A 26585-nucleotide genomic window follows, 5' to 3' on the forward strand; every position below is an offset into this window, starting at 1 on the left:
TACAAAGATAAACAGTATAAGACCATGTGTTTCGGAAAGTTACGCGTCTTTTCCTTTTGAACATTTTGAACATATTAGAAAAGTGTCGACCATAAAGTATTCTGTGCTCATCATCCTGAATTTATCGAAATCCCGTGTTGTATGATTGGAATCGTGATATTTGTAACAAGTTCTTGGTTGGGAAAGTAAGGAATGTTACATTCTAGAAATGAAAAATAAACATTAAGAATTGAAATTGAAATCATCACACAGATCATACAGCAGAGCTGTAAGCTGTCCTAGTTGACTACACCGTTAGTATCACCGGATCACTATAGAAAGGTCTGGAGTGTCTCTGATTTATAATTGTCTTGAGTATATGTCTGTGTTTTGTTATCAAACGGCAACATGATCCTTGACCTGCAGGGTTCATTTACATTGGTAACGGTAAATGTTCATTTTCAAAATGAGATGACAGCTATGTCAATATACATGTACATGTATATCATGGTACTGGGCGCACGTAAAAGACATGATGTATATTGATTCGGTGAAGGTTTAGGTTCATCAATCGGCATATGATAAATTCATACATTTGGTAAAGTCGGTATTATTAGCAAGAATTAAACAAATGTATAATGTAGCATTTTACAGTATGTACTGATTATATTTTACAGAAAAGTGGTGTTTTTGACAGCGTCTTCCTGTCTGGTATACATTTACTACACTTATATATACATTGTATATATTTCTATCGGTACATCTACGACAGGAAAGTCAAATCTATATCTTCGGATCACCAACACATAGTGTATATGATACATTGTGCTAATTAATAGATATATAACGTAGAAACACAAAATGACGAAGGAAGACAACTTTTTGACTCGTGCCCTGCGGGTATTTCTGGCTAGGCGATTGGGTGCCGTAGGTCGTGAATTCGAGGCCCGGTCAGGGCACGAGTCAAAAAGTTGTCTTCCTTTGTCATTTTGTGTTTCTATGTATATATATATGTTTATATTAGAATGTTGAAATTCATAATTTAGAGAGAATCTTAAAATTGGAAACACTCCGATTAGTAAATAAGTGATTTCATCTGAAATATTTTAACCAAATTATTTGTAAAGTGTTTGAATATTTAAGATGAAATCGCTCGGTTATCATTTTTCTATATATACATTTAAGGAGATGACCAGGAAGGTCTGAAAGCGCTTGCGTTATTGATTGTAATTGTTTTTCATGTTGAATCATTTTTGTTTATATATCTAAACGAGACACAATGTTTTTATCATTTTGAACTATACTATAACAACAGTAAAGACAAGCCGAATGTCAAATTTTCGAGGTAATCCGCCTCTTTATTGCAAGTAAATCGTAAAATGTTACATACATATAAAGAACAGTAACATAAAAGACATGTTACAGAAACAATGGAATCTGACCAAAATATGTTTTTTGTAGCAACGTTAAAGACATCCGATGATTATAACATTCAAAAGCTTCTATGATACATGTGGTCAAATGCATCTTCTACTAAAACACGCAACAGTCTGAATATAAATAAACTATATATCTAGATATTGGTAGTATAACCATCAATATTGAACCCCGTAGAGTTAAGGCGATGGTTAATAAATGAAACCAGCCGTGAAAAAGTTTAATTTTGTAGTCATAACATGGCTTAAGTATCTGGTAAACGGAGTGTATAATTGAGATCTCGAAGTAGTTGAAGATTAGGAATATTCCTGTAACCTTTCCTTTGGTAATACTCTTTACAACATTTATCCACATTATGAACAAATTGAAACGAGGTCGTTTGCCGCCACCCTTCAGCTTGTATAGACGAAATTTTAGTTGTGCACATGTTTCGACACTCTTTTTCTTGTGTCGCAGTTGTAGTCATAGCTGTAATTAAGTCTTGTTGTCTTCTGCCGAATGTTAAGCCAGCAAACTTGTAAATCCTTTGGGCTTCCATAACTGGATGATATGCTACATCCTCGTAAAACAACGACATGATTCTTTCCGGATATTTCAGTTTTATCTTTTCTGCAACCATTGCATCTTCATTAAGACGATAACAAAATCTCGTGACGTCATCAATTTCTGTTTTCTTTTTTATTACCCCGAAATACAAATGAGATTTTGCCATTGCCCTTGGATCCCGCTGAAGATATATTATTTTTAGCTTAGGAATCGTTTCCATCATTTTAAACAGAACTGAAATCGAGGGCCGAATAACCTTCATTAGCATGACCTTCGACTCCACGCAGCTTTCTGATAAATTTTCCAGGCATGCTCTCGTATGATCATATGTTTTGTTGATGTCATCGTGTACACACAGGCTGTACAGTCTTGCCTTCTTACTGATTTTCAAAAATTGGTAATCTTGAAATATATACCTTGGTACGTTATTCAGCCCACATCTACTTAAGTTGGTGAGGATTGATTCAGTGTTATTTCGGTACCTAAAACACACGAAAAACATGAAAAGTGATGATAGTAGTTAAAAAGGTAAAACATGTGAATATATGAATATATATATATATGGGGCAAAGATATAATTCAAACAGTGTGGACAATGAGGCTCGTTACATTTTCGAGGCAATCCGTCCCTTTATCAAAACACAAAAAATACAAATACAATCACATAATATATATAATATATATTATTGTATTTTATTGTATTTCCAGTACTTCTTATATATATCATGTGATTGTATTTGTATAATTTAACAAGCCTCATTGTCCACACTGTTTGAATTACTTCTTTGCCCCATATAATCATTACAAGTAATTTGTATCCTCCATACATTTATGTGAGGATCCAGTGTTATCTGGATTATACTGTTTATATTACTTCTTTGACCCATATATATATATATATATATATGTCAAGTAGTAATAACGACAGTACAGACAAGTACAGTTGAGTGTAGACTAAAGGTTACACAAAGTGCACTCCGAGTGCACTCCGTTTGGACTCGGAGTGCACTCCATTTGGACTCCAGGTAAACTTGGAGTGCACTCGGAGTGCACTCCAAGTTTACCTGGAGTCCTATCAGGCTCCAATCCTACCTGGGACCACATGTATCACATGTACCTGTAACCAAGTACATATATACATAATGTTTATAGATAGATATATACTCTTATACATTTAGACTCCTTAACATGTAACAATTATATATGTGTTACTGTTTTATCTTTGTATATATCATCTTATTATTTTGTTGGTTCATTTTTCATTGGTTAAACCCTACATAAAATGAAAAGATCTGGCACTTCGTTGAAAAATGTATGATAGCATTCCTTTGATTTGAAGAGTTTTAACAAGCCACATCAATTAGTAGAAAATTGGCAATAAACAAAAATGTATATAAATTTGGCAAGTTGTTTGTGGTCTCTCAAAATGTAGAGTTTGATTGTGTACTGGACATAACTTGTACTCGAAGTACTAAGTACTGTTTTTAATATATTTCAAATACTTTTCTTCCAACAGTTTATATTTATCTTAACATACAATAAAAAAGAAAGTTTTTTTTTTTATCACCTGGATAGCATATTCCGGATCTAATGTCTAATTTTGATTTACAGTTTAACATCAGACTTACATTTCTATTTGGTAAACCAATTTTTTTTTTGCTATGCCTGCCTCATTAAATCCAGGTTATACATGGGAGTTCTTTTAACAGTTATATCAGATACATCCTCCCCCCCACCCCCCCCCCCCCTCCCCCCAACTTCCAGGTCAATATTTACCTGTATATCAAGCGTGATTACAGGGGTGTGGAGAAAAGACAGACTTACACTGACCCCAATAATGACCCCTTCCTCCAAGTTTACCTCGTAAGGTGTGAAGATCTGGACAGGTGTACACACGGTCATCTAACTAGATAAAGACCCCCTTAATTGTTATATGGAAACTGGTCATCACACCTTACCTTTACCTAGCCCCAGTTTCCTCTGGCCCTGACACACACCATGTCTGGTGTAATATGGTGTCAGGGCCAGAGGAAACTCCGGCTAACCTTTATCAAGGTCTTATAGAAATAGAGGTACATACTTGTGACGGTCGATATCTGACACTTTTGAAATTATATGATTGTCCATTCCTATTACAGTATTATTAAAACAGTTATAAGTCATTTATAGAAAAAAAAATATTTGAATTTTTTTTTATTTCAAACTGGTACTATTACTTTATGTCTTTGATATTATAATGGAAGCATGTATAGAGTATTAGAGGTCAATATGTAAATCAACATAGATTAATATAATTTTCATGTTTGAGTTAATAATAGAGTTTGTCTTCTTAAACCTGTTAACCAATTTGTTAATGGTTTTACAACTTATCTTGATATTTCCACCTTAATTACACTGGTATTTAGTTTATACATGTAATTTTGGTCTGATTAAGGCCTCTCAAATGGAGAGCTACAATCCTTTCCTTCAAGTCAGGAGATAGTCTTACTGTTCTGTTAATTGGCCTGAGGTTATAACACTGTGACCCTGCTTTGCACAGCTTCATCATTTGAAGCCATACAGTGACAGTATTGACACAGGTATTTCTGTGAACTCAGGACAGTACCTGTAGCTGGCTCCTAAAACTCACCTGGCACAGTATCAGGGGTGTCAGGCCAGAGTCAGTCATGCATGGCCAATAATAATAGCAATTAAACAGATACTGTCATTCATTATGGGTAGTACAGAACTACATACTTGTGTGTATGTTATGTCAGAACATTAATTTAACTAGGTAATGCTCGTGAATATGTACAGTTGTAAATGTATATTTTTCTAATGATACATTTAAATATATAACCTATTATATATCAACTAAAAGGATTGTTCATTTTATAATTACTATAAAAAAACACATAATTCATTAAATACTGTAAACTTTCAATATTTTGAATAATCAATAACGTAATATAGATATATTATCTGAACTTCCTTACAGTCATGATATATGTACAGTAATAAATATTCTAATTGAAATAATTTTCAATTCCTTAATAAAATGAAATACAATTTACTTACATCTGAAATAATAAGCAATTAACTTTCATAGAAACCTGATTATAGCATAAATTGTATAACTGTCTTTTATGGATCTTAATAAATATAAATTTAACATGTATGCATTATTACCAGGTATTAACAATAAAAGAAATATTCCTAGTAGACTAAACAAATGTTAATAGTAATATTAACAGAACAAAAGTAATTTGTAAAAATCTATTTATTTATATGTAAATTATATTAAAAGCATCAAAGTATTTAATATATATATATGATATAGTCTGATTATAGAACTGGGGTAGGCATGGTGTCTTATAGGACTCCAGGTAGACTCGGAGTCCACTTGGAGTGCACTCCAAGTTTACCTGGAGTCCAAACGGAGTGCACTCCAAGTCCAAATGGAGTGCACTCGGAGTGCACTTGGGTGTAACCTTTAGTCTACACTCAACTGTAAATTGTCAAATTTTCGAGGCAATCTGCCCCTTTATCAAGACACAGGTAAATTACATACGATCACATATATCGCGAGTGGGTAACCGGTTTGTAGTTGGTTGATCCAATGTCGTTCCCTATTCAGGCGTTGCTGGTCATTCCAACCCCTGCAGTGGTCAATGGGGACAACCTGCATGTCATGCCATATGTGGCTCGGCATGTTGAAATGGCAAGTCCTGGCGTTTCTGTTTGATGGAACAACGGTGGTTATTTATCCTCAGATTCAGTGGTGTTTTGGTCTCCCCTTCATACTGCATGCTACACTTGGCACACGTAATAAGGTATATTACATTGGCCGATGTGCAGGAGACTGACTGGAGGATGCGGTATTTCAACATGCCGAGCCACACATGGCATGACATGCAGGTTGTCCCCATTGACCACTGCAGGGGTTGGAATGACCAGCAACGCCTGAATAGGGAGCGACATTGGATCAACCAACTACAAACCGGCTACCCACTCGGTATGAGTGAGAGATAATCCTCCACATGTTACGTAGTTGAGGGACTCTCATAATAGAAACTCCTCACTATATGTCAAAACCGGAGATTTGGTCGCCTCTATCATTCATTTGGAGTTCAAATGATGGAATAAATATTTATAGTCTGATGTTCTCGCCACACACAACAGATATTTTGCACAGGTTCATAGCATATAGGAGCACATGGGTTATCAAAGGACCTTACAACGGACGGGGGAACCCCCATCTGGGGAATTCCCGCCTTTTTTCCACCTGTAGTCCTACGCCATCCTATTTTTAGTAGGGATGTATATGTTTGTTCTTCAAACCTTATACCACTAATCTCTATGCTCACTTAAAGGAAATAGCCACTCCATATGTTATTTAATCAGACCAACCCCTACACGCCCCACAAACACACTTTCCTTAGGGAATTGGTTCACATGAAACAGCAGCTGATTGGCTGAATAAGTTGTGTGAGTACATGGTGTCGGTTTGTGACGAGTCGTCCTGATACCTGCCACCCGATTTTCGTTACGCTAATATTTACATTTTCACTTCGCCCCGCCTCAATGAACATAGCTAAACTCAGATCACTTCGTTTCCCGTTGAAGATTTTGGGTCGCGTGCTTCTGTTCTGAGAGACGAATCACTTTCTTGCCGGCGTGTGAATACCTTCACTGAGTTTACAATGGCGATCGAGTTCTGTACCGCCTCAGACTTGAATGCACTTTCACTTTGTGAATTGTGTAACATTGTTATAAACGTATATAAACACAAGTGGAATAGCCGCTTTATGTGCTAATAAAAATGCCAGTATAATGCAGAGTTTAGAAAACAGGATCTGACAGAACACTGACACTCTCGATAGCACCGAGCTCATGACCTACGTAGCGCAGTAGGTCTAACGTTAGCTGTATCTCGAATGCCATGCTTAATACCATTTCAGTGGTCACAGAAAATAGACCTCAATTTAAACACTATTTAACAACACAAAACAGACTGGTAGCAGAAGTATGCTATATCGAGAACAGGGACACATTATTGTCGTAATTTGACTCAATCTAAACATATGGAGGACACAAGTTTCCGGCCGTCGAATACCGCCAATTTTCAAATCAATGTTTCTTTACTTACTATTATCAGAATTTACATCCCAAAACGCCAGTGCGACAATGAAATCCAATATGTCAAGAACACCATGTACATCACCAGCTAACCTGCGACTAAAATCCACATTGTTACACTTTTTCTCGAGCTCTGAATATCCCGGCTATTAGACTGCATCACATCATTTTTTTTAACCGAGTCCCTGTGTCTCGAGTGACCAAATCACACACATACTATACTGTCAACACTGCACTTTAAATTCGTATTTATATGGGTATTGCTAAGTTTTTATTATACAATATCATAAATATTTGTTATAAATGAATATTTTACCTTGAAAATATCGTATCTATGTGTATCAACATCGTAATAATCAAAATGTGTTGGCACTATATTTTGTGTTGCCTTGGCGAGGAGAATAGTTGACTGTCTGCTGTTCCACTACTGTGCACACATGTACGATAAGTATAGCAATGGTACAAAGTAACGCACTTACGTCACACTGTTGCGACCGAATTTTGCAATCTGGTGGCGAAGTTTTAAATTTGGTTAACGTAAATATAAGGATTGATTGTCAATTTTGTTGCTTCGCAGTTCACTTCATTTGCACGAGGTTCACTTCCCTTCATCAGTCCATGCAAGCAACAAAATTGACAATTAATCCTTAAATAGGATCTTTCGACCACCTTTCTGTTTGGTTTCTTATGCCTAAATAATACTTTTCTACACAATAACATTGATATGAATTTAATATTTGTTCAATTTCGTTAAAACGAACTAATTTCAATAATGGATTTGCCACCCGATATTGTCACTGCTACCCGCTGTTTGGGCCGAGATTTGCGGGACGAAATGTACATATCGCGTAAAAAAACAATAACATAAACATTCACGACATAGCACGCGCTGCCATCACATCGAATCAACTCGCGATGTTATTTTGTTAAACCTTTAAGTTATATTATCTATTTATTTATTTATTTATTCATTTACTTTTACCATCAGTACACCAACTAAGATGTTTCCTAATTAATCATAATAGGCCCTCGGCGAATTAAGTATCGGCCGAGGGGGATCGTTTTTACAAAATTACGTTATTTTTTGTTGTTTATACCTACTATATATGTGTAACTGTTCCATGTTCTATGTCTATATATGATCGTATGTAATTTACCTGTGTCTTGATAAAGGGGCAGATTGCCTCGAAAATTCGACAATTTACTTGTCTGTACTGTCGTTATTACTACTTGACATATATCTATTTCTAGTAATACGCATCTGTTTGTTAGGATCCAGTACCTATATTGGTTTATACCGTCGTTATTACTTACTTGACCCTATATATATATATATATAAGCATCTCGCACTATTGTCGCTCCATTATTATTGCAGTATCGTAGAAAAAAATTTACCTTCCAATTTGTGTGTAGAAATAGTGCTGGAAATTGTACCAAACTTACTCTAAACAGAATAACAAAAAAGTGTACGACGCAGTATTGCTGTTGTATAGTTACATAAGATAGAGGGTTATGGGTATTTTTATGATAATTCATCGCTGCAAGGGTTTCTACTGTGACGTCACTAATTATAAATGACGTCACAACAGCGCTATTATACATATGTCCTACGATATTGTCATGAAAGAGATGTTTTACAGGGCTTAACAGACAATTTATGTGATAGACAAATAATACCCAATAGTTTTCCAGTTTTGCACTTCGGCACGGTAGATTATAATACAACTCAATAGTAATGACTTCCAATGTTAACTCTCAGAAGTTATAAAGCCAGATTCCCATGAACCATCATAACTTTGTTAGTACGAACGGGAAGCACGATTCATCGCATTCAAGTTACTATTTCAAATGCATCAGTAACCAAAGGCATTTATCTAATTTATTTATTAATAAAAACAGTAATGATCTACAAATGGTCTTTTTGTCAACGCGGTTTTTATATTGATTTCCATTTTTAATAAATAGACAGCCGTAATAGAGAGGTGAGGTCTTTTACAGACATGTAGTATTTCTAAATAGATACTAGATAGATACACTATATGTAAGTAACATATGTCCATAGCCTTCATAGATAGGTTCTATTCAAAGACCAGTTGCCTTTATCGATCTGTGATCTTCATAACGCAAGGGCTTTTGTTAACATTTGTTATTAATTTAACCAAGCTTCGACTCGTGGGTAAAAGACACAATAAACAGCTATGGTATTCATAGTCGTTATAACTGATACATCCTTGTGGAGTCATAATATATTTTGCTCGCTGCTATCAAAAGCAAGCTGGAACGGACCCTGCTTTTTGTAAACATGTGGTATATTCTTACTTTTACACGCATTTTAATACATATACAAACAGTATAATTAAATATATTTCAATATAAATATATATCTACGTAAGTTAACAACAGCCCTGTATGTATTTTATGCAAAAATAGCTCTTGATATTTTGTGTTTGCATTGTTATTGCAACACAAAGACATTCCACGTGCTTAATTTACGTACCTACTAATGCTCTGAGGTGATGTATCATTAGATATTTTGAACCGATTTGTCAGGGGTCGTAATGGCTCAAACAGGTAGAAAACATCTTCATGTGCTTGTATTATATCTCCAACGAATGATGAGCCGCTGCGAAAGTACGCCATCACGATGACAGGTGTTGGACTCTGATCTTCAACTAACAAATAGTCATTAACATGTTATTACACATGACATAGAAAAAGTTATATTGAGAAGATATATTTTTATTATATAAAAGTGTCATATCAAAAAATAGCTCATAGGTGGGTTTTGTATGCCTGATATGCCATAAATGTTTTTGTAAGAACGGAATATGCTTATGTCTAATCAGGAATTTTTTTTGTCATAAACGCAGTTATCTTTGGATTATACATCACGACATATTTTTAAAAATAATTTTACTTGGTTCATACATTTAAAGGTAAGAAAAAATTGATCAGGTTTTAAAATGGCATTCTTCAGTTAAATATCTTCGAACTCAAAAAGTAAAATTTGATTTTAAATAGACATACATACATTTAAAGGTAAGAAAAAATTGATCAGGTTTTAAAATGGCATTCTTCAGTTAAATATCTTCGAACTCAAAAAGTACAATTTGATTTTAAATAGACATACATACATTTAAAGGTAAGAAAAAAATTGATCAGGTTTTAAAATGGTATTCTTCAGTGAAATATATTCGAACTCAAAAGTAAAATTTGATTTTAAATAGACATGTCTTTGATCATTTGGACATTCACAGTGCACAAGGAAAACAATGGAACCAAAACCCATATCAATGAGCAGTTTATATATCGTACCAGGAAAATTAATATTTCCTAATGAGATTTCGACAATACATATTTGGTCTTTATAAAGAAATACATTTTAATAAAAATAATAATGATTTTTTGTCAATATACTTACTTACGACATTTGGTTCCGGTTCTTGATATTGAATGTTGTCCTGTGTGGGCTGTCTTACTTTAATGGAATCTCTGAACGGGGATGGAACGTTGGTCCATATAGACTGTTCTGTTGTCACAGTATCCCGGGAAGATTCCTTCGTTTTACCATTTGAATCTTTAACATAAAAAACACCAATGACGATAGGGAAAAACGTAAATGGAATACGTAATCATCATATACATAAGTACGTAGGAAAAAATAAAAGACGATCAAGACGAGCTCTTAATACTCGGTCTCTGGTTCACTACTTATTGATAATATAAAAATTCTCAACGTTTAAGTATAAATCAGAGAAAATTGTGATCAATTTAAAAGACAAAAACTTTTTATTTCTTGAAATGTTTCCATTTTATTGTTTTTCATTGAATTCAACTTTTTTCCAATTGATTTTTTCCCACTGGTAAAAAGCAGAAAAAACTAAACCCCGTCAAAAATTAGAAATCAGAAATGTACTCTGGAGTGCGACAAGGGCTCCACCTTGAAAGATTTTCCTAAATATTTGTTTTTTTTTATGTTTTAGACCAGTGTTGTTCTGCATTGTGAACACCGCTATAAAAATTAACCCTTTCGAATCTCGACCTGGCAATCTAGGTAAATTTTGCCACACAAATCCTCACACGCCTAAGCTTGCGAGGTTCATACATACATAACCCCCATTTGCACCATAAACATATTTGTCATTCTATACTATGGGGAATATTGATATCATTTGTTCATCATATGAACTGTTTTCATATTTTTGGATTCAATCAATATGTGTACAAATACAAATTGTAATGTTGAAAATATTGTTACCAAATGTTACCTTTCAGACAAAACAACAAAATTTACAGGAAACACATCAATCCCATCGACAGCTGGAATTCATCTTAATACTTTTTGATACATAACCAATGCATTCATTTTCAAAGAAAAAAACTCATTTTCTACATCGACGCATTGCCGAAATAAATAATCAACTTTCTCTATTTTACAATAGATGGCCTATTTACTTGAAGATCTGCGGACGTCGCGGACGAAGCAGGATATGCTTACTTCTCCTTGTAGTATTCTCCTTGTACGTTTGCGTCTATAACGTGTCCTCGTTTTATCGATTTGAGCACAGGCGCTTGCATAGAAAATATCACTTTCGATTTTTTTTTGATATGACAGCGGTATGTGTAATGTGTACACATTACACATACCGCTGTGGATTTGAGTTGGAATTATTTTTCGTTATTATACCGGTATTTGTTGTTTTCATATTCATGGAAATCCCAGAACCAAGAACATATATTAGATTAACTTTGAACCTGTTTTTATGAAAAGGTGATATTCTAAGGCTTATCTGAAAATGAATATGTTATACAGTAGACTATGTCTAAACTGGACTCTGTCTAATTCTGGTCTTTGTCTTAACCTGTAAGTCCTGAAAAATTCCCTTTATATATATAGTGGTTGATCTCTGTGTTATCCGGACTCTGTCCATTATGTAATCCGGCCATACAAGTAAATCTACTCTGTGTAAACCGTCGTCGGCTTTGTTCTGGTCCAGTGTGCAGAGGTTGATTTGTGGGCGCACCGCACGTGTTTATACTGTGTTGACATAGGTCAATCATCAATTGAACCTGCATGGTCAGCCAGACACCTGAACTCCTTTTACGTATACTTATGAATTCTACCTTGTTAATCAAACATATTACAATGTACGTAATTGTGTTAGATACAATTGCAAACATCCAAAATATCCAAGGGAGACTTCCTCTCGAAGACCCCACAATTGCAGATTACCAGGACAAGGAAAGAGAGAAGGATGATGTCTTGCTCAGATTGTCAATAACTCCACCATTAACAATATAGAAGATTAATTTAAAATTGATAATATTATTTTTGAATGAGAAATTTGATTTTTTGACAATATTCACCCAGTTTAGCCTTATAAGAATACAGACAAGGATTCAGAAAATGAAACCGAGATGAACTAAACTACAGCGACATATTTGCGACATTACAAAACTCATCGATAAAATCGAAAAAAACCTAATTTAGATGAATAGATAATAAAGGATGCGGACTCGATTAATAGACGAAGGCGAGTTCTATTCAAAAGAGAAACCTTCTCGGCTAATTGTCGATGTTGTCCAAGTTATAAATAAAATGATGTGTAACGAATTTTTTATAGCCATGCTAAAATTGAAATCCTCCAAAGTCTTGTACCTATTTTACATTTTACATATAACATTTGTTACAACACAGATATAATGTGGTTTCGTGATTTATATGTACACATCTTCATTATAATATTATTGTACATGTAATGATATATAAAGGGAAGTGTTTTTAGTTATACCAAATATATTTCCCTCTTGTGGCTAATATTTTGATATTTTTCAAAAGTGCGCAGGACGAGTTAAAAAATATCAAAATATTAGCCGCACGAGTAAAATATATTAGGTATCAATTAAGATACTGTAAGATATTCTGCTCATTTCATTTTTATTACAACATATAAAGGGTCAGCTTTCATTTTCGCCATCGTCGTTTAAAAACAGTGTTGTAATTAGTCTAATCAGAAAAGGTTATATTTATCACTAGCGAAAATATCACTTTATATAGAATGATAAATTTGTCGATATTTCACTATTCAACATACATTAAAACATATTTTCTACAAATCGAAACTCTCTACAAACCGGCCAAATTATCATAGATATGAATACTTACTGGTGTCCAGCGTCACATGTACGAATCCTATTAATATGCACATCAGAAATACAATAAAACATGCTATTTGATTTACACGTTTTGGAACAAATGCACGCGCGACTAAGGCATTTCTCATGTTTGCTGTCACTGTATTTGAACACTTTGTCGTGTGTAAGGGGAAGTAAGGCATATTTAATGGGATTGGAACTAAATCGATTATTATGTACTGATTGCCCGAGAGCGTTGTATGGGACACGTGTCACTATATCGAACACTAGGTGTAGTGTTAAGGATAGACTTGCTAACATATAATTCACCCGTTTTCAAACAAAAAAAACCCCTTAAATTCAGGAAAACTTCAAATAGATTTCACGGCCTTAGATAATCACTTTATTTTACAATTGTAGGAAATTAGTCCTGTCTTTAAATTTTCAATTGCTTTTAAGGTAATGTCTGAAAATTCGGCTTTTAGCTTGAAACTGGGCCTTATATGTAAATCAAGATAAAGATGAACTAGAAAAGACCTTACTTGGTATTTCATTTAGTTTTACCTATGGAGGAATTAAAAGAAAAAAAATCACTGAACAATTGTCAATACATCTGGATGTGTATTATACTGTTACTAATGAAATTAGTTTGTCTTTGGTTTAAATTTCACAGTTTTGTAAAATGTTAAAAGCAAACAGATGCATTGGAATTGGAGACAATTCTTTTATTTATGCTTATTTTACAGCAAGATTTTTTTTTTGAAAAATCTTCAAAAACAGAAAATAAAACCCCTTGAAAAATTTGAAATTCAACCTGTCATTACTATATTTCTGCGAAAAGAAAGTGTCTTAAAGAATTGCACGGCAAGTAGGGAGTTAGATACAGATGAGTTAAAATTAACTGCCTCATACAGTTGTTTCGTTCTGTTATGACTTATCAATGGTGTCGTCGACATTATGCAGCTGTTCCGTCCCTCTAGGACTCGTCAGTGATGTTAGAGACACCATACAGCTGTTTCGTCCTTCTATGTCTCGTAAGTGATGCTTAGGACCATAATGTATAAGCAATATCAATGTACACTTTTTAAATTAATTAAATAAATTTCATTATTTTCAATGTATGTCGAAACAACGTGTGTTTATTCTGAAGTATCATCATTTAAATGACTTTAAGCGTTACATACAGGTTAAGGAACATCTCGTGGACAAAATCCCATAGCATTGTCTACCACATGCATTGTTAAAGATAAACGAATAAGAGAGGAGTTTTAACAGTATTTACTGACGATAATGATTTACTGCAGATAGATGATGTGATAAAAAGTAACTGTCTAACATTCCTGAACTGCATGTTGCCATACTTTCATTTACGATATCAATATTATATTTTGTTATATCAAATTTGTTATCATTTCGTAAGAGACTTTATGAAACTATTGAAACCAGGGCTCGCAAATTTTTTTACGACTGATTGGAGAAAACACGTATAAAATGTTTAGTCATTTCAGTTCTTTATTCATGCCGTACAGTATATGCATGCTTCACATAAAACTAAAAATAATTTAATTTTGCTTGTAACAGGCATTTTCATTGGCTCAAAAAATTATGTTATCTCATAACATGAAAATTGGTTGACTGTGACGTCAGCGGAGTAATCGTTGTTCACGGGATTTTGTATTTATCGATGTGTTTTTAAATATCTGGAGCAAAATAAACATGTTAAACTTAATGAAAATGTTTCTTATCGTTGTTAATTAAATTATAAGGGTTAACTGTATTATTTTGTTTACGTTATTGAGCAATAACACGAAAAACTGGGGTGTACTCTTTTCATAAACCACTTCGCGGTTTATTCAGAGTACACCCCAGTTTTTTGTGTTATTGCTCAATAACGTAAAAAAAATATTACAGTTAACCCTTAAATAAAGATTAAATTGAAAAGGTCATCTAATATGGAAAATTCATTATGGCTTATTCCGCATCAGTATTAGAACAAAATACAAATTGTATAACAATTTACATCCTTAGGTGAGTATTCCACAGAACTACGCCACACAGCAAACACGCATTGATTGTTGTCCCCCTTTCACTTTAAATCTAATTCATAATAATCCATTTTTAATTAGCATTGCAATATAGAAATAGCAAAGTCCACCTTCATTTGTTTAGGACCAAACACACACCATAAATAGATAATAAGTAAATGATGATGACGAATCGTTTGTTTTATTGGTATATTTTATTGTTAAATTTCTCTCGAGGAGGACTGGGTTGTCGCCCAATGGTTGATGAATCCACATTTTAAGCCATATACAAAACCTTTTTATGCAAAGAAAAAAAATCAAACTAGCTCTGTAAAATCTGGAAGGTCAAAAAGAAGTGTGAGGCATTTTTTTTATCTTTGTTTTTTTAACGAAATTCGCTTTGAACTCCTTATTAACCATTCTTACTGTTTTCAAACATTATTTACATGAATACTGTAGCGACACATACAACTGTTTATAAATGCTTGATTACACCGGAAGTGCTACATTACAACCGAAGTGATCATAATATTTCAAATGCATATATCATAGTTTTTTTTTTTTTTTTTTTTTACAAATGAATGGTTTATTGCAATTGGTTATTGCCAAATTATTTGTTAAGATTTTAACAACACACATCTGATGACCAGAGTCAGTAAACGTTTATGGCTGTCTCTTATCGCATGAAACGGACGACGTTCATCACTCTCATTTTCCGAACAAATACCATTCCATTGGACACGTGGACTTCCTGGTGCTCCGAAACAGCCACGCCCACATGTTCTGTGGTGGTACCAGTATACGTACTCAGGACCTGTCCACTAGAGGGCGTGGTGGCCACAGTAGTTTTTGGACGGTTAACACTACCGCCATCATCGTCATCACTCCCCGAACAGCAACAAGCGCAGCATGCGAAAGAAAACTGCAACGATATTTACAATGATGGTTACTTCTCTAAACAACACTTAACACACGTTTTATACCCATGTCGTTATTGATACAATTGCGTGGCAAATATTTTTACAACAACCCCTAATCAGTGCCCCTAAACAGATTTCATACAGTAAAAACTTAATTGTGTCGAACAAGCTGGAATCAATACATCGGTTATTTTGTTCTGTCTTGGTGTTTTTACTTCTTTATCTTTGTAAACACAGACGTTTTGAACACTATCCAAATATAGCGGTCGTGTCGAATATATTTTGTAGTTCGTCCCGTTAAAATCATACGAAGAATTCCTTATTTGTGTCTAACATTTCGTTTGACAATAAATAAAACATTGCATTAAAATCTAACGTACAGCTATATTCACTATTAGTAGGTACTTTCTGGTGTTTCGTAATGGCGGACTACCTTTCCAGGCTAATGCAATACAAATATTATATTTGAAAGTTAAATAATTAACTATAAGAACACGAACCCCTGAAACACATGTTTATGAAAATACATATAGCTTTCTATCAACAAATAACAGATACATATGTATCAACTAACTAAAATCTAGCTTTTGAAATGCAATTGATAAATTGGACTAACGTACTGCATGTAACATGTCCTATTTGTTTAACAATCATAATTCTCAATCATATAGCCGAATACGTACAAATGATGCCGCCGAGAAGAAAACACTCTTCGGACTACTTTTCGGGAGCCTTGACACAATTTTGCTAAGCTTTCAATGTAAAGACAAAACTAAAACTTCGAACAGACAAATAAATTAGAACAGGTCAATTGAAATAGAATTCGATTTGCATTCTTGCATTTTGGGCAAATGCGATCAGTTCCTACATTGGCATTTATTTCATTTTGCTATATAGAAAGTGTGTTGTTAAATCTTCTAAGGTTAAATCTCATGTCTTAAGTAAAGTAGATTATTTTCAGAAGGACCGGGACATTTATTTTTCTCGATTTGATAGTTTTCGGAAAATACGCGTGAATTCTGGATTGTGTTTATTTTCAAGTATTCCTTCTTTCCAAGAGGATATTTAACTTCCATATGAAGGCTGTTATTGGTCTAATTGTAACCCTGGTAAAGACTAGCCGCACTTCCGCTCGGCTAGAGAGATCTTCTCTTTAGCTCGATCGGTAGAGCGTTAAACCAGTAAGCCTGAGGTTCGATCCCTGGCAGAGGCAGTGATTAAATCTAATTAATCACGCGCTATGTTACATTATTCCTGACTTGAAAGAAAACTCATACCTACCAGGATCATGACGTATATACCACTTGCAAGGCACAAATTGTAGGAGCTGCCGTAGGTGTAGTCTGATATATCAATGTCTGACATCTTAGTACACCCAACTAACGACAGTATACCTTAAAGCAAACGTAATATGTGGCACTTATAGCAATAACGGTAATCACAGCGTATACAACGAAACACATTTCAAAACATTTATTGACGAAATTATTTTTGCATTGATAATAATGTCGAGTAACCGACGGGAAAAAGGATCTAAAATGAAATGTCTTTGGTTATAAGATAAAGGAATAACAAATGATTAAGAATTCTAACCGGCCACTGGAAACAAAACCAAGCTTAATCCAAACCATCCGGTCGCACCGCCTCCATCACACTCAGTACAGCAAACTAAGCAGACCATGGCCACAGACACCAAGAAGTGAATGACGAAGGACACGGCTTCCAGGACTAAGGCAGACTTACTCACGTCTAAATAAAAACGAGAAATCGAATAAACTGGTGGTAAATAGCCTGTTTGAGTAATATACAAACAGAAGTTTAGAATATGTCCTCAGGAGTTCAAATATTTTTATGATAAATTATATTCTAATGTTGCACAGTTTCTAAATGTTGAATGTTTCCCTATATATTGATTATAGTAAGATGAACTTGTATGTACATTATGTATATATATACATTGATACACAAAGTCTGTCACTTCATCCCTTTCCTGTAACAACATGTTTAGAGATAATAAAAACATCTCAAATCTCAGTCTGATAAATAGTACGATATCAAGTCAGACGTGTTCGGTACTTGTTGATTTGATAGTAGTTACACTGTTACCATACTAGTTCTCATTTTAAAAATGTGATTTGACACGCATTTGACATCTATGTTTTATGTATTATGCCAGTATTTATCGTATATTTCCGATGTTTTGTGTATTAGGCCGTTGTTTATAGTATTTTGCCAATGCTTTATGTATTATTCCGGTACCGTATCGTATTTTGCCGATGTTTTATGTGTTATGCCGTTGTTTATCATATTTTGCCAATGCTTTATGTATTATTCCGGTGCCGTATCGTATTTTGCCGATGTTTTATGAATTATGCCGGTGTTTATCGAATTTCGCCGATGTTTTATATACAATGTATTATGCCGGTTTTGGATAGTTTTTCTGTTAGAATAAGTATTCTCAGTTGTTAGCATACTACAAGTTCACGTCATATTACGATAACCACGATCATGATTATGACAGCTATTTCAATAGTAGATCCATAGGGCATTGCTCAAGAAATCCATGTTGATTGGTTACCAAACATAGCCTAGCACGTTTATATTCTGTTGCGTTTTAGATTAAATTAATTTCCATATTTGCAACTATTTTGTTTGTTTCTGTTGTTTTTTTCTTTACTTTTTTTTTTCAGCTTCACGTATTTGTCCAGGGCTGAATCCCTTCAGGAGATATGGAAATGATAATGTTACTTTGGCGCCATTTACCTTCCATATAAACCTTTGTGCTCGGATCATTCTGATATTAATGTACAAATATGTACTTTGTCACTGTGATTTTAATTAATATTTTCCAGGTTCAAAAATAAGATTTTATGTGAAATCGAGTATGTTTTAATGTAAACGCCTTATAACTCCAATAAATCTAATGATAAGCAAAACTTGTAACAGAAAAAAGCGGTTTCATACTTTACAGCCCTGTCTGAAAACTTCTCATATCTGAGAAATCGAACTTACAACTGCCTGGATCATAACAGCCTTCGGTCACATTAGAACTCATGTAGTAGAATAAACCTTGGGCATCACAATCCTTCCAGGAGACCCAGTATGGCGAGAAAAAGCCCACTGCTTGCAAAATCATGGAAAGAAATATAGTGAAAATAAAGGAACAGAACAACTTGCAGGTTGCCATGACTTTCCAGTCGATGATATGTCCTTGGTGTTCCCGAATTAATAACTTAACTCTGTAATATAGGTAAAGGACTCTGATAACAATATCTACATGTTCCGTGAAAATATATATTTAGCATGCAATCTCTTATTTATTATCTCAAACACTACTTATATACTATGTATGAAGCATGGTTATATATCTCTATATGACATCAACTTTTTTCATCATTTTTATTATTGTATAAGTAGTGTGTATTTATACCTGTAAGTCGTGACAGTAGCATGACCTGATCACGTGATGTCCTAATAGCAGAAACAGACATTGCCGTAACCCATTTATCATTATCCCTAGTACACATTCTGCATTTAAAGGACCTGCCGTATGAAAATCATTGTGATAGGATTATTGTAGAGTAGTCCTCAGATCAGCTTATCCGCGTTAAGTCACTCTGGATTAACGCTTCTGATGATGACGTCATTAAATTGACACACATATAAGAACATTCCTGTAGGTGTCAATCATCTCGTCCACTAAATGGCCATACTGGTGGAGGTGAAACCCTTTAATACTTATCAATATATTATAGGGAACAACCAACCAATTGAAAAAATATATTTTTGAAACAGCCCCTGTGTAAAGAAAGTTGAACCAAGGATAAAATATCTGGCAGCCACTGATTGGCCAGTATGTTATGAAATGAGAAATAGATATGTAGCCTGATAGGTAACTATCAATAAGAAATGTTGATAAAAATTTCGTAAGTCAGATTGATTTTCCCCAAAAGTTTAGGTAATAATAATTAACAGGTAAACATTTAAGATTTTTGAGAATTTTTACTGCGAAATTCACCCATTTTCAAAATGGCTACCCTGGAGAAAATTTGAGCTGAAGGACCCAAGTTTTTTTATTGGGTGTTATATCAGACTCTAAACTTTTGTTATAAACCATAATTGTCATATTGAATTCAAGAATTTGAATGAAATACTCCAAAACGTTAACACTAAAGTCTATAGGAAAAAAATGGTTGGTTGGTCCCTACAAGGTGCATAAAAATCGTCATATAATTTTTACGCTTTATCATTATCATTTGAGTTATCTAAATAGGAAATATAGATATATGTTACTTAGGATATTTGATATTTTCTATATACCTCTAGGTTTGATAAATGAATACACGTTATTATACAGGAGTATTTATCAATAAAGGAATACACGTTATTATACAGAAGTATTTATCAATAAAGGAATACACGTTATTATACAGGAGTATTTATCAATAAAGGAATACACGTTATTATACAGAATTATTTATCAATAAAGGAATACACGTTATTATACAGGAGTATTTATCAATAAAGGAATACACGTTATTATACAGGAGTATTTATCAATAAAGGAATACACGTTATTATACATGGGTATTTATCAAGGAAGGAATACACGTTATTATACAGGAGTATTTATCAATAAAGGAATACACGTTATTATACAGAAGAATTTATCAATAAAGGAATACACGTTATCATACAGGAGTATTTATCAATAAAGGAATACACGTTATTATACAGGAGTATTTATCAATAAAGGAATACACGTTATTATACATGGGTATTTATCAAGGAAGGAATACACGTTATTATACAGGAGTATTTATCAATAAAGGAATACACGTTATTATACAGAAGTATTTATCAATAAAGGAATACACGTTATTATACAGAATTATTTATCAATAAAGGAATACACGTTATTATACAGGAGTATTTATCAATAAAGGAATACACGTTATTATACAGAATTATTTATCAATAAAGGAATACACGTTATTATACAGAATTATTTATCAATAAAGGAATACACGTTATTATACAGAAGAATTTATCAATAAAGGAATACACGTTATTATACAGAAGTATTTATCAATAAAGGAATACACGTTATTATACAGAATTATTTATCAATAAAGGAATACACGTTATTATACAGAAGTATTTATCAATAAAGGAATACACGTTATTATACATGGGTATTTATCAAGGAAGGAATACACGTTATTATACAGAATTATTTATCAATAAAGGAATACACGTTATTATACAGAATTATTTATCAATAAAGGAATACACGTTATTATACAGAATTATTTATCAATAAAGGAATACACGTTGTTATACAGAAGTATTTATCAATAAAGGAATACACGTTATTATACAGAAGTATTTATCAATAAAGGAATACACGTTATTATACAGAAGTATTTATCAATAAAGGAATACACGTTATTATACAGGAGTATTTATCAATAAAGGAATACACGTTATTATACAGGAGTATTTATCAATAAAGGAATACACGTTATTATACAGGAGTATTTATCAATAAAGGAATACACGTTATTATACCTGGGTATTTATCACGTAATCGGTTTATCATCCAGTGCAATCTCACGTGTAATATACTGGAGATTTTTTCCCTTTTGTTTCGCCAGTAAGGAATCTATTGTGACATCAACATATGGACAATGACGTTACGTCATGGATTATGCATAGCACAACAAAAGGGCATTCTCCGTTTGATTTTGTCCTCCACATTTTTACTTTAAACCCTGAAAGTTTTCGTTTTTTTATATGAGATTTTATGAAACTCTTGTTTTTAAATTTTGCTAAGCAAGGCTCATACAAATAGAAATTTCTAAAACATTTGGTTTGATTTGGTTTATTTTGTTTAACGTCCTATTAACAGCTAAGGTCATTTAAGGACGGCTTCCCGTGCGTGCGACATGCATGCGTGTACGTTTAATGAAATCTTGCATAAAATTTACAAATATTGGGTACTACTAATTACTCCGGTGAGACTATCTACCGACAACACGATAAAAGAACCAAAACACACATACACACTCTCACCGATCAATCTAACGTAGCTAAACAAACAGTAACCGTTAATGTCATTAATAATTAAATAAGTATTTATATAATAATCCGAATTTTTATGTTAATGACCGTAGCGACTAAACCACAACTGTTCTGAATACATAATGACAAAATTAGATGATCTGACCACACTGGGACATTGTACGATGTTTACTTGCCGAAATATACGCATTTTAATTCCAATCCACACCGCCTCACAGCTTCGGGTCGCCATCTTTGCTCAAAGCAAAACACCTGTGCGTTTGAAAGAGTCAGTACTGCAAAGCTTCTAAATGATCTTGTGATACAAATTTTAAGATTATAATAGAAACGAAATATGGATTTTAAAATAATTTGATTTAAATTACTTTTGCTTTAGGTTAGCGAATAGTAGCAATTATTTATAATGAACTTTAACGTTGTACTCAATACTGATCACGATGCTTTTATTTAGACGTTTTCTATTTCTTTCGCTTCATTTCATTTAAAGAATTGTTTTAGATTTCCCAGTAATTTCGCGGGAAATGAATTTGATGACGTAGGAAGCCCACATGCTATATAATCAGGCATTTATAGTCGATAAGTGGAGGTTTGGAGTGGATAACACTTCGGTCCATTAGCTGTAGAACGTGACCCAGAAAACACGACGATAATAAAAACAGAAGACCATTGAACATTACCGGATTATTTTCGCAATTTTTGAGACACCATTGTGCTAAATTGCAATGGAAAGTAACACTGATTTAAGTCATAGATATTGTATCGCAATCTATATGTTGTTGGGCTAGACCTACTTTCGTTTTACAGTTTACGGATCTCGACCATAGTCGAATTACTTCACGGGATAGTTCTATCAAGTATATCTGTACTTCTCATGTACAGGGTGCATCTTTGTTTAAAATTGACTTGTCTGCAGGTGTGATCTGGCTTCTCTCAGCAGACCCTGACCCCAGGGTCACGTTACTATCGTATCCCTTTGTAAACACTTCATAATATGGATTACTACAACTTTCTACCTTCTGGAAGAGACGTGTATATGATAACCATATTTACGTGGATGGATACTTCAGCATTTTAAATATTTTAATATATAAATACTTATAACCGGTAAGCTTGTAATAATAATGATAAAAGGCTAACGTAATAATGCCATTTAAATATATATTTATTTATATACTGTGTGTATTTATATATTATTATGTATTAAGTAATACGTTATAAAATGTTGTGAATACCTCCAAGTAGTGGTAAGTGTGGATTCACAAGTGATCATAATTGGTGTGAAAATTAGAGCGGTGTCGAAAGTAAAGGAGATTGAAAGTTGTGATATATTTGGTGAATATACTCAACACGTATGTTTATTGTATACTTGTGTAGGTACATTTGTATGATGTATATGCATGTATTGTGTATGTATGTGTGGTATGGGTCAATCCAGTGCGATTACAAGTTGTGAGTCAGTCATGGTAAGTGTGGATTTCCACGCTAGACCATAACACGACTGGCTCACAGCTGGTGATCATGATTGAACTATCCAACTATCATGAAGTGTATGTATATATGTATATATGTATGTATGTATGTACATGTATGGTATGTATGTAATTATGTATGTGTGGTATGGGTCAATCTAGTGCGATTACAGGTTGCTGGTCAGTAATGGTAAGTGTGGATTTCCACGCTAGACAATAGCAATACTGACTCACAGCTGGTGATCATGATTGAAGTATCGAAATATCATACGGTGTATGTATGTATGTATGTATGTGTGTGTGTGTGTGTGTGTGTGTGTGTGTGTGTGTATGTATGTAGGTAGGTAACGATGGTGTGCATATATGTGTGTATGAATGTGTGTAATACATCGCATGAAAAAAAAGGAATGAAATGTGTAAATGAATGTAAGGTGATGAATGAGAGCCCTCTTGCATGAGGACATATTTGTCAGGATACTGAATCCAGGGCCTCAACCCTGGCAGCAGTCCAAATTGTTAAATGTTCTGGGGCATTAACATTTCTTGTACCTTAAAAAAAAAAAAAAAATCTTGCATGAAATGAAAACTCATTTAAGATTCTGTATGTATGGCTTGGATAATTGTAACCGCTTTATTCATCAATGATGTTATTTTAACTCTTTTTCAACTGTTACTAAATAGGTACATGGAAATGAATAATTTAAAATAATATATAAAAGTACATTTGATAGTGTTTATAGTTGTTTTTTATGTAATAAATTACTTAATTAGACGGGAAACATAGCACCTAAAAAAATCTACCTGATATTAACAATCATAAATGTCACAGTCAGTTAAACAATTGATTTCAACTTTTAACCTGTGTTTAACCACAGAGGCTGTATGCAAACAAGTCTGTTTTTGGATAACTTATGTCCATAGTGAAAAATCACTATACTCACAAGGGTAAGTACAGTTATCACATTACAGTATAAGCAATGCTTTTCTCGATTTATTACTTTCATAGGGTTTATAATACCGAGGTTATATAAGTTTGAATGAAATTTTTCCAGCTTAAAAATTACTATAAAGATAATGATTAAGATATATAGTTCCCATATTAAAAGGTAAGGAGTAAGTATTGCTTTCCACTGTTTATTATTTACCCGAGTTTATATCACACAGATTAAATACGTCTGGTAGAGATCACCTATTTCCCTTGTACAAAACCACTAAAGTAACAACGATGAACACAGTTATCACTGCAAAGAATAAGCATGCATAGAATTTGTCCAGAATGCGCACGACCTCCTTCCACGTCATTTCCGGTACTACTTCCACTGTCTCTTCTTCTTCAGTGAGTTGAATTCCTTTCCTACTGGTATTTTTAGTTGATGGTGTTTGGTCTGATTTGTGAGGACATACCTCAATAACTCTTCTTCTGGACTTGAAATGACAATCAAGGATTCGCATGAGTCTACGCAACCATTGAGGTACTGGCAAGTTGTCATCCTTGTGGTACATACGAAGTTGGAGGATGTTGACGGATGCTATGACGCCACTGACAACAAGGACGGAAAAGATAAAGTAGGATAGTCTTGACATGCTGTCTGAATTAGCAGGAAGTACAGCATTGATAATGGTGATAAAAACAGTAAACGTTAGGAAAACAGTCAAACTAAACCCAACACGTTCTCCAGAGTCACACGGCAACACAAACACAAGTGGATTCATCAGTAGCAGCAGATAGATTGGCATCAGTGTGTTGACAACATGAAAGGCAGGAAGTCGTGAAATTGTGATATTAAAAGTGGCTGTACTATATCCACTGACCGAATGTGTCCCGGTGGCAGTATTATCCAAAGACCATTCTCCATTAGGTTCATAAAATTCTAGAGATAACTCTGGACGCAGTGGCTCAAGTTTGATTCGTTGTTGTGAATAACCCCATGCTATTAGTTGGATATAACATGTCTGTATATCAAACGGAAAATATGACACATCCGGGTTACATTTGATGTCAATAAAACTGCCAGGTTGCCAAAAGACTTCGCCATAGTGATCAATCTTCACCGACAGATAAGAATTACTGATAGCACGAAATTTGTCTGAAGATTTGATATTGAAGAGTCTAGGAAGCCATATGTTATTTTGACCAATCTCTGTCTCACTAATATCACCGTACAAAGCTGGATCCCAACTTAAGGAGACGTCATTCCAATGAATAAGGAATACGGCAAGAATATTCAAAGTTCCAGAAACCTCATCAAAGTCCTGGATAGTAAGGAGATCCGTATCGATATATACAGTCAACGTTCCGTTCTGATCACCAATTGGCCTAATGTCCTTGTTATACCCATTTGTAATGTTACTGAATAGCGCTTTTGCGTCTGCAATGGAACCTGCATCAATCATTGAAACAACCACTATAATCAACATGCATGATGTAACGACACGAACCATGCTGTCTTTTGAAATCAGTGCACCAGCGATAAGGCGGTGGCTGGAATGACGACCTAGTTCTGTTTGTTATACCCCTGTTATACGAACGTCAGGCAATAACTAGACCGAAACATACACTAAGTCGTGAACGCGATCTCACCAAGTCAATAGATTACAAGCTTCTTAACTTGGACGTGGTGTTCAATTTTCAACCTCTGCATGACGCCAGTTCACCAAGAAAATATAACGAGATAAGATATATATTACGTCAAAAAAAAAAAAAAATATATATATATTTTCAGGAAAAGATGTTTTTTTCTTCACGCTGTTCAATTGTTACTATTTTCATATTGTCAGTGTTTCAATATGCAAATTAAGCCAAAATATCGTTTCAAGTTGAACGATTTCCATTTTAGAACCGTACAATTATATATGTTCACGTCTCAATCAC

At 33.9% G+C, this 26585-nt stretch overlaps 3 protein-coding genes across 3 annotated transcripts; all 3 read right to left on the bottom strand.

Moving 5' to 3' along the window:
* Positions 1-1311: 1311 nt before the first annotated feature.
* LOC117322669 (carbohydrate sulfotransferase 1-like) lies at positions 1312-11082 on the bottom strand. The gene is made up of 4 exons (XM_033877605.1): positions 10998-11082; positions 10503-10658; positions 9579-9753; positions 1312-2444 (listed from the first exon to the last, which is right to left on the bottom strand). Exons 1-4 carry the CDS (start codon positions 11080-11082, stop codon positions 1661-1663), a joined length of 1200 nt encoding a protein of 399 aa, XP_033733496.1. The 3' UTR covers positions 1312-1660.
* A 4538-nt stretch (positions 11083-15620) lies between these two features.
* LOC117322670 lies at positions 15621-19215 on the bottom strand. The gene is made up of 4 exons (XM_033877607.1): positions 19173-19215; positions 17754-17909; positions 17442-17554; positions 15621-16162 (listed from the first exon to the last, which is right to left on the bottom strand). The coding sequence occupies exons 1-4, from the start codon at positions 19213-19215 to the stop codon at positions 15917-15919; spliced, it is 558 nt and encodes a 185-aa protein (XP_033733498.1). The 3' UTR covers positions 15621-15916.
* A 5236-nt stretch (positions 19216-24451) lies between these two features.
* LOC117322671 (acetylcholine receptor subunit alpha-1-B-like) lies at positions 24452-26155 on the bottom strand. Its single transcript, XM_033877608.1, has one exon. The coding sequence runs from the start codon at positions 26153-26155 to the stop codon at positions 24899-24901; it is 1257 nt and encodes a 418-aa protein (XP_033733499.1). The 3' UTR covers positions 24452-24898.
* Between the last annotated feature and the right edge of the window lie 430 nt (positions 26156-26585).

This window comes from Pecten maximus, chromosome 3 (assembly GCF_902652985.1).
Source record: "Pecten maximus chromosome 3, xPecMax1.1, whole genome shotgun sequence".
Lineage (NCBI taxonomy): Eukaryota > Metazoa > Mollusca > Bivalvia > Pectinida > Pectinidae > Pecten > Pecten maximus.

What these genes read in the sequence shown, in the direction of transcription:
- LOC117322670 (XM_033877607.1), bottom strand. Translation starts at nt 19,215, where the DNA reads ATGAGTTCTAATGTGACCGAAGGCTGTTATGATCCAGGCAGTT. An exon ending in GGTTTTGTTTCCAGTGGCCG is followed by an intron (nt 17,555 to 17,753) that starts GTTAGAATTCTT and finishes GTTTGCTTTAAG; the next exon opens with GTATACTGTCGTTAGTTGGG. An exon ending in GTATATACGTCATGATCCTG is followed by an intron (nt 16,163 to 17,441) that starts GTAGGTATGAGT and finishes ATATCGTTGCAG; the next exon opens with TTTTCTTTCGCATGCTGCGC.
- LOC117322669 (XM_033877605.1), bottom strand. Translation starts at nt 11,082, where the DNA reads ATGCAGAACAACACTGGTCTAAAACATAAAAAAAAACAAATATTTAGG. An exon ending in AGCCCTTGTCGCACTCCAGA is followed by an intron (nt 10,659 to 10,997) that starts GTACATTTCTGA and finishes TTTATGTTAAAG; the next exon opens with ATTCAAATGGTAAAACGAAG. An exon ending in ACCGGAACCAAATGTCGTAA is followed by an intron (nt 9,754 to 10,502) that starts GTAAGTATATTG and finishes ACTATTTGTTAG; the next exon opens with TTGAAGATCAGAGTCCAACA.
- LOC117322671 (XM_033877608.1), bottom strand. Translation starts at nt 26,155, where the DNA reads ATGGTTCGTGTCGTTACATCATGCATGTTGATTATAGTGGTTGTTTCA.